An 8,837-nucleotide genomic window follows, 5' to 3' on the forward strand; every position below is an offset into this window, starting at 1 on the left:
CTTAAATACATATTGTATAATAGGGGTCATTCACAAAATACATGATACATATTTTTCAGGAAATTTCAACGCCCCCCCCCCCCCCCCCCGTATCACATATTTCGCGAATGATCCCATATTATACAGGGATTAATGAAATTATAGCCAAATTTAAGGGCAATTGAAAAATCCCGAAAAATAAAATACGTGACAGAAAATTGCGGAATTATGAAATATACAAACTAGAATATTCCCGAATTTAGGCAATTGCAATTTCTTTTATAAATATTATTAGTTTATTAAAAATATAATGAAAAATTTTTATACAAAAATATTTTTTCAATGTTTAAAGTTTCCGAAATTATTGTTTAAATATAGAGGAACAATAATTGCAAAAATATATTTCTGAATAAAACTGTTTTTCCATTACAGTTATTTCACATTTAAACAATAATTTTAGAAACTTTAACCATTAAAAATAATTTTTTAATGCAAATATTTGATTACTGTATTTTTAATCAATAAATAGAATTGGTTTAATTACTTAAATTCGGGAATTCTCTAGTTCAAGTATTTTATAATTCGGCGATTATTTTCAGGAATTTTATTATTCGGTAATTTTGTGAACTGTTCGGGAATTGCATTATTCGGAATATTTATTTTTCGGGATTTTTCAGACTTCCCCGAATTTATTGATTATTTAATACACGCGACTTTTGTCCTACATGATTTTTGGCAAAGTATAGAATTTTCAGGTTTTTTTTTCTAGAAAAAGCAAAATATTCTCTGAGTGTTGTTTTAAACATTTTTGAAAAATAAAAAATATTTTTATAATCAAATTTTTAATTGTTTCTTTTTTATTTCTGTAGGAGATAAGTCGAATTTTTTGTCACAAAACTTGCACTTCCTTAAAATTAGTTTCCAAATAGTAAGAAAAAAAATTGATTTTGAAACTTTATAATATGTGAAAATGGTTTTTCTATTTTATCATATCTTCAAATTTATTTATTTTTACTTAAGATTGTTGCCAAATTTTAATTATTTTTACAATTTTAAAACTGAATGATTCATTATTTTTATTTCTGCAAGTGCCATAAGTCGAATTTTGTGTTATAAAAAGGTGGTGAATTTTACCACCTTGAAATTCTACTTTAAAATTAAAAGTAAAAGAAAGTAATAAAATATAAATGTTTAAACTTTAGAATATGTGAAAATTGTTTATGTATAAATATGCGTAAATTACACTTCCTTGCAATTTTAGTCTAAAAAATCAAAGCAACAGAAAATAATGAATTATTCATTTTAAAACTTTAGAATATTTGAAAATAGTTTATATAAATTTTTGTTTAATTTTATTTCCCAATTAATGTTTCTCTTCAAAATTGTTGTAAAACGAAAAATATTTTTAAAATTGCAGGTTTTAATTATTTCTTTTTATCAATGTAGTGAGTTTAAAAATTCAAAGTAACTGAAAATAATAAAATATTCATTTTTAAACTTTAGAATATGCAAAAACAGTTTTTATATTTTTTGTTTAATTTTTATTCTCCGAATAATTTTTTTCTTAAAAATTGTTTTCAAACGAAAAATATTTTTATAATTGCATATTTTAATCAATGCTTTTTATTACTGCAGTCATAAACTGAATGTTGTGTTACAAAAAATATGATGGGTAAATTGTACTACCTTGAAATTTTAGTTAAAAAATTCAAAGTAACAGAAAATAATAAAATATTAATTTTGAAACTTTAGAATATGCAAAGACGGCTTTTAACTTATTCTTTTCAATTTTACTTTTGAATTTATTTTTACCCTTACTTTGATTTTACAAAACATTTTCAAACTGAAAGATATTTGTTACATTTCATGTTTTATTGAGTACATTGAACTACATTACTTGTGATTAAATTGTATTTCCTTAAAATTTTCGTTTCAAAATTCAAAGCGAAAAAAAAAATTATTTATTTTTAAACTGTGAAGATAGTTTATATATTTTTCTGTTCAACCAGGTTTAGCCGTATTTTCGAATATATTATTTTCTTCAGAATTATTCTTACTTCCTTAAAAATTTTGTTTCAAAACTCAAACTGACGGAAAATAATAAAATATTAATCTTGAAACATTACAATATGTGAAGTTGGTTTTTATATTTTCCTTTTTCATCTTATTTTCCAATTTAACGTCTTCTGCGAAATTGTTGCCAAATAAACAATATTTTTATAATTTCATGTTTTAAATACATCTTTTTCTTTCTGTAAGGAATAAGACGAATTTTGTATTACAAAAATGGCAGTAAATTCTACCCCTTTGAAATTATAGTTTCAAAATTAAAATAAAATTTAAAAAAAAATTAAAATTTAATTTTGAAATTTTAAAATATGTGAAGATGGTTTTTACATTTTTTTTCTTATTTTGTTTTTACCTTTTTTTTCTTCAAAACTGTTGCCAAATTAAAAACTTTTTTATAATTTCATGATTTAATCACTATTTTAAAATACATTGCGTATGGGTAAATTGTATATCCTTGAAATTATACTTTCAAAATTCAAAGAGAAATAAAAAAATTATTTTGTTACTTTAGCATATGTGAAGATGGTTTTTATATTTCTCTTCTTAATTTTACGTTTCAATTTATTTTTACCTTTTTTTTCTTCAAAACTGTTTCCAAATTAAAAATATGTGACAATGATTTAAAAATTTGCAGTTTAATCTTATTTTCCAATTTATTTTTTGTCTTCAAAAATTTTTGCCGAATGAAAATTATTCATAAAATTGCATGTGTTATTGACTTCTTTTTATTTCTATTTCGAAATTTAAAGTGACAGAAAATAATAAAATATTAATTCTGAAACTTTAGAATCTCTAAAAATGGTTTTTATATTTTTGTATTCAATCTTATTTTCTAATTCATTTTTAATCTCTATTTTTTCTAATAGCTTTGTTAAATAACAAAGTGCAAAAACTTTGTTATTATATTTTTAAAAAATGACGTAATATTTAACTTTTCTGTATGAAACAGTTTTTAAAATAGTAGTTAAATTTAAATTTCATAATGAGATCTATAGATACAGAATCAATTTTTAATAATAAAAATAAAAATAATAATTCCCAATTGTTCATAAATACAGTCAAAATATTTAATTTATAGCATTTGGTAATTTATACACCAAATGGCACATTATTATAAAAAAAATGTGAAACACGAAATATAGAATTATTTTCCATAAAAATGAGTTTTTTTGTTATAAAATCCATTGAATTACACAGTGACGACAACATAAAGGGGCTTATTCTTATATACGAAAAGTCGGATTTTGATTTGTTTGTTGTTACAAAATTTGTTAACTAAAAATATACAACTTAGGATAGTGGGCGCATTTAGTTTCGAAAATATTTTTATTTTAATACATCAATGCTAAAAGTTCGACAAATGTTTTTTTTAACTTATAAATATTATAATATATATTTGATATTATGAGAAAAAAATTGAATTAAATCTTCCGAATTTGAAATTCAAAATAAGCTTTACACAGAAGTAGGAATGGCATTAGGGCGATTAAAAAAAAATTATTTTCTAATCTAAGCACGCACAATAGCCTAAGTACAATTTTTTCAGTCAACACATTTTTCAAACAAAAATTCAAAATCAGATCTGATTTAGAGATCACCTTTTGAAGTTTTTTTTTTTTAGTTTTTTTTTTTTGTTTTTGTTCATATTGCCTTGAAAATGCAGGCAATAAATTTGTGAACATATAAAATTATCCCGATTTATAGTACCATCATTGAAAAAATTGAATGAAACTTTGGAAACTCATTTTGAAAGAAAATAATAATAATTTCTTACTTGATTCACACTTTTCTATAATAAGTAAATTTTTTAAATTTATTATATTTTTAATTAACACACCATATGTCAAACTCTTATAGCAAAATGAGAAACAAGATTAAATTATTATGTTAATTAAAAATTAGTTTCAAAAATGTAATCAAATGATCTACAGTGATGAGAATATTAAAAGCGCTAATTCTTGATGCATAAAAATTTAATACAAGGGTTTTCAAGAAAATAAAGCAACAACAGATTAGAAAGTAATTATTTTACCTTATAAATTGAATCACTCTAATATACCATATGTTTTCTTACGTAATAATAATTTATTAAAAGAGGGGAAATAATTATGTTACAAGTATTTCTTTATTTTATATTGTTCCATCATACCGAAAAACAAATAAAAAAAAAACATTTTGACACCATCCTAATGCAGACACCCCCTTTTTTCAAGGATTCTTAAATTCGAACGTTTCTTACGATTTTTATAAAACTTTGCTTCAAATCGCCAATAGCTCACGTAATTTTGCTTTAAATTAAGTGCTACAATAAAATCCTCAAAAATTGAGAAGAAAGAACTTTGCAGAACTGTCAGCCCGATAATTTAATCTTTGAACGTCGAGGTCACGCAAAACTGTGATCTAAAAAATCTATTTTGAAACATCATAATCTGCAATAACAGATCAAATTTCTTGGGTATTAAAGTTTAAAAACTAAAGCTGAACTAAAAGCTGGATTCAAGAGAAGATAAAAAGATAAATTTTTAAATTAAATTCATTAAAAAAATTCATTGTCAAAAAATCAGCTTATTATGCTACAATTCATTTATGTACGATGCCTTAAAATAATAAAATAGTGTATAGATACGTTACGCGGTAAAGGAGCACACAATCTTTTTTCACCATGGCATAATTTCGTCAACAACAATTGATTTTTTTTAAAAATAAAATGTTTACAATTTCACGTGTATTCTGGTTTCGCATCAGCGGACCATGATGTTCTCTTCTTTTTAAACGCAAAAACAGCGTACAGAGCTGCAACAAAATTATATTCGGAATTATTTTTTGTATTCAACAAGTATATTCAACATATCAGCGGCCGTACTTAAATTACTTAACGGATATTTCTACCCTGAGAACTTCATTTTCAAAATTCCTTTATTTTTCTTTGACAAATTTTGCAATTTCCCTGATCATTAACATTAAAATAACAGCACTTTATTCTTGTAATATTTTTAACATAGAATCCTTTATAAATAGAATAAAAAAGTATTTCAGATACAAATTTCAAATTTATTCATTTATTTTAAACACAAATAAATGTATTTTCTACAATAAAAGATCGATTTTTAATAAATGCTGGAATTTTCAGCCTAAGAAGATAAATTCTCAACAAAAAATCTCATAGTTTATATTTGAATTATAAAAGAGGAAATTTATACAAAAAAGAAAGAATTTTAAAACCAAAAAACGACGTTTCAACAAATAAAGATATTTCACTCATAAAAGAAATAAAAGTTTAACAATTTTTAAACAAGATTTTTAAACAAGAAATAACTTTCTAGAGAAGACATTGAAGTTTCAATAAAAAAAGACCAATTTTTAACCAAAGAGGATGACTTTTTAACAAAATTGATGAATTCTCTGCTAAATAGTTGCATTTTTTTTAAATATGAAATTCCCCTTAAAACAGATGAATGTTTATTAAAAAAAAAGAAAAAATAGTTGAATTGTCATATAAAAAAGATACTAGTTGACATTGCGAGATAAAAATATGAATTTTCTAACAAAAAATAAGACTCTACGAAAAAAAATTAAAATTTCATACCAAAAAGACGAATTTTGCCAACCAAAAAGTTTGAATTTTTGACAAACTAGTTTAATTATTTACCAGATAGTTGCTTTTTTATCCAAAAAAGATTAAATTTGTACTAAAACAGAGGATTTAAAAAAACGATAATTTTTTTTAAAGTTGAACTTACATCCAGAAAAGATTTCAGTCAATTTTTCAACATCAAGATATAAATTTTAAACCAAAATTAGAATTACTACGAAATAGTTAAATTATCAACAAAACAGCAAAGTTTTAAACCAAGCAAAAATTATGACTTTTCAAAAAACGATTCTATTTTCAAACAAACAGTTGGATATTTCTTCTAGAAATATGTAATTTCTTCTAAAACAAGTGAATTGAAAAATCAAAAAGACAAAATATATTTAAATATTTGAATTTTAAGACGAACAGTTGCATTTTTATTTAAGAAAGATGAAATTTCTTTTAAAACAAATGAATGGAAAAAAACCCTAAAAAACTAGTTAAATTTTCATTCAAAGAAGATTCCAGTTCACTTTCCAACACCAAAATAAGAATTTAGAACTCCCGGTCATTTCCCGGTATTTCCCCGGTTCACAAATATTTTTCCCGGTCAATACAATTTTAAAAATCGAAAACTAAACAGTAAAAAGTACAAGTAATACAAAATAGACAACAAACTAAAGCATTCAAAGTGGAACTCTTGAATTTTTAACTGTTAAAATTGAAGCTTAAAAGTTTTTAATTTCAAAAATTTTCGATTGAATTGTTCAATAATTTACACATAAAAACTGGAAGGTACTAACACTTTTCAACTGAATAATTTCAAGTTTAATGAATTTTAACTGCAAATTCAGAATTTTTAACATTCATAAATTATAGAGTTCAAAGATTTAGATTAAGTTCCAAAAACATAAATCCAGATTAACATTTTCAATACTCTAAATTAAAGAATAAATCAATGAACTTTAAAAATTATCAAAATTATATTACTCAATTATTAATAAAGCCAATCCATATTTTAAAATTTATATTTTTTCAACTTAAAAGTTCTTAAATTAAAATTAAAATTATTTTCATTTTAAATAGTTTAATCATGCTTGAAAAACTTTTAATTTGTTTTTCAAAACCTTGAGAAATCTAGAAGTAATTTTAAATTTGTACAAATTTAGCTTTATTTATGAAATTTTTTCAAAACTTCTCAATAACTTAAAAAATTAATTGAATTTGTCCTACAAATTTTAGAAAATCTTTCGAATTAAAAAAATAATGTCATTAAAATTTGGATTTCTAAATAACAGTTAAACACTTATTATTTTTAGAAACAATTATAATAATTTTAAGAGATATTTAGAAGTTTAAAAAAGATTAAAAATTAATTTAGAACTTGAAATGATTTCAAATCATCTTAATGAAGTGTGTTTACTCACAGCTTAAATTCAAACAAAAAGTAGATTTTTGCAGTTTATTACAAAAAATGTAGAGGCTTTTTAAGAATGGTGAAAGGCTCCAAACAAATAAAAAGATTTTTTTTTTAATTCCTATGAAAATTGACAATGATTCTTCATTTTGAAAAATTATTTTAACAGCATATTAAAAAAGATTTAAAGAGAATTCCAATATTATTAAAAACGACCCGGGGAAAATTTTATTCACTGTAAAATATGTTTAGAAGTTCTGAAATTTTTTCACAAACTTCGTTTAAATTACTTGATATCATTTTAAGTTTTTAATTAATTTTGAATCTTTTCAAAAGTTCTAAATATCTCTTAAAATTACTCAAATTTTTCTAAATATAATACGTGTTCAATTATTATTTATACATCAAAGTTCAACAATTTCGCTCACAAATCAAACATTTTATTAAGTAGACCAATAAAAATTGTAACGTTAAAATGTTCAAAGCTTTTCGAAATGTTAACAATTCAAATATTGCGAAATATTAAGTAATTATCACTTTTCTAATTAAATTTTTTTTAATTAAATGGGTTGAAAATGGAATAATTAACTGAAACAATATTTTTAATTTAATAAAAGCCTTGAATTACGAATTAATTACGAATCTGGATTTTTTTTAACTTTCAACAGATTTAGAATAGTTTTTTCAAATCAATTATTTTACAGTTTTTAATACTTAAAATACAAATCCATTAAAAAAATATTTATTTATATTTACAGTTGATAAAATAAAACTGTTTTTTATTTAAAAATTTGCAACTTTAAACTTATTAATTTTTAATTGTTTAAGTCTTCAAGACTGCACGTTAAAATTCTTTTAGTTAAAAATATAAGCTTAAAAATAAAAATCTAAAATAGAGAATTTTTCGGGTGAAAGGTTTTCGAATTATGCATTATATACTGAATGATATCATAATTTAGAAAGATATCAATGCAACTAATAATTTAAAAAACTATTGAAATCGAACTTGGACAGATTTTTCTTCTGAAAATTTGTTAAATTCCCGGTTAAGAAATAAATTCACTGTCATTTCCCGGGGTTTCCCGGTCTCAGAAAGTTCCAGGGCATTTCCCGGTTTCCCGGTCCAGCAGCCACCCTGAATAAATTAATTTTCTGCTAAATAGTCGAATATTTTAAAAAAATCTCTTTTTGAAAATATTTTTAATTTTTTAATTAATCAGTTGCATTTTTATCCAAGAAAAATAAAAATTATACTAAAACAGGTGAATTTTTAAATAAAAAAAGAAACATTTTCAACAACAAAAAAAGGGTTGAATTTTCATCCAAATACATTTCAACAAAAAAATACGAATTTTACACAAAAAGTACATTTTTTCGGAAATAGTAAATTTAGAACAAAACAGTTGCATTTTTATCTAAGAAAGGTGCAATGTTTCTGCTAAGAAAGATTAAGTTTTAAATATATAAAAAAAATATATATTTTCATAAAAATAGTTTTAACCCAAAAAAAATTTCAATTCACTTGTCAGCAATAAAATATTAATTTTAAACAAGACGATAATGTTCAGCGAAAAGAAATGAATTTTTAACCCAAAGAGATGAATAAAAAAAAAATATACAGTTGAATTTGCAACCAAAAAGGATGCCTTTTTAAGAAAATTGTTAAATTTCCAACCAAATAATAAAATTTATAACTAAAAAGATAATCTTCAGGAGAAAGTTTTTGCGAATTTGCAAAATTTATGTACATGAGTGAAGAATCTCCTCTCTCCTTCGGTAACAAATCATAACAAAATG

General features: G+C 22.6%; 1 protein-coding gene across 1 annotated transcript in view; it reads right to left on the reverse strand.

Annotated features, from left to right (window-relative positions):
• Window positions 1-4,568: 4,568 nt before the first annotated feature.
• LOC117167959 (mRNA cap guanine-N7 methyltransferase) overlaps window positions 4,569-8,837 on the reverse strand; it is a 17,513-nt gene continuing 13,244 nt past the window's right edge. The window contains exon 7 of the mRNA XM_033353228.1: window positions 4,569-4,842. Coding sequence (XP_033209119.1) covers window positions 4,769-4,842 — 74 coding nt within the window. The 3' untranslated portion in view covers window positions 4,569-4,768. The remainder of the gene's footprint in view (window positions 4,843-8,837) is intronic.

Source organism: Belonocnema kinseyi, chromosome 2 (genome assembly GCF_010883055.1).
Source record: "Belonocnema kinseyi isolate 2016_QV_RU_SX_M_011 chromosome 2, B_treatae_v1, whole genome shotgun sequence".
NCBI lineage: Eukaryota > Metazoa > Arthropoda > Insecta > Hymenoptera > Cynipidae > Belonocnema > Belonocnema kinseyi.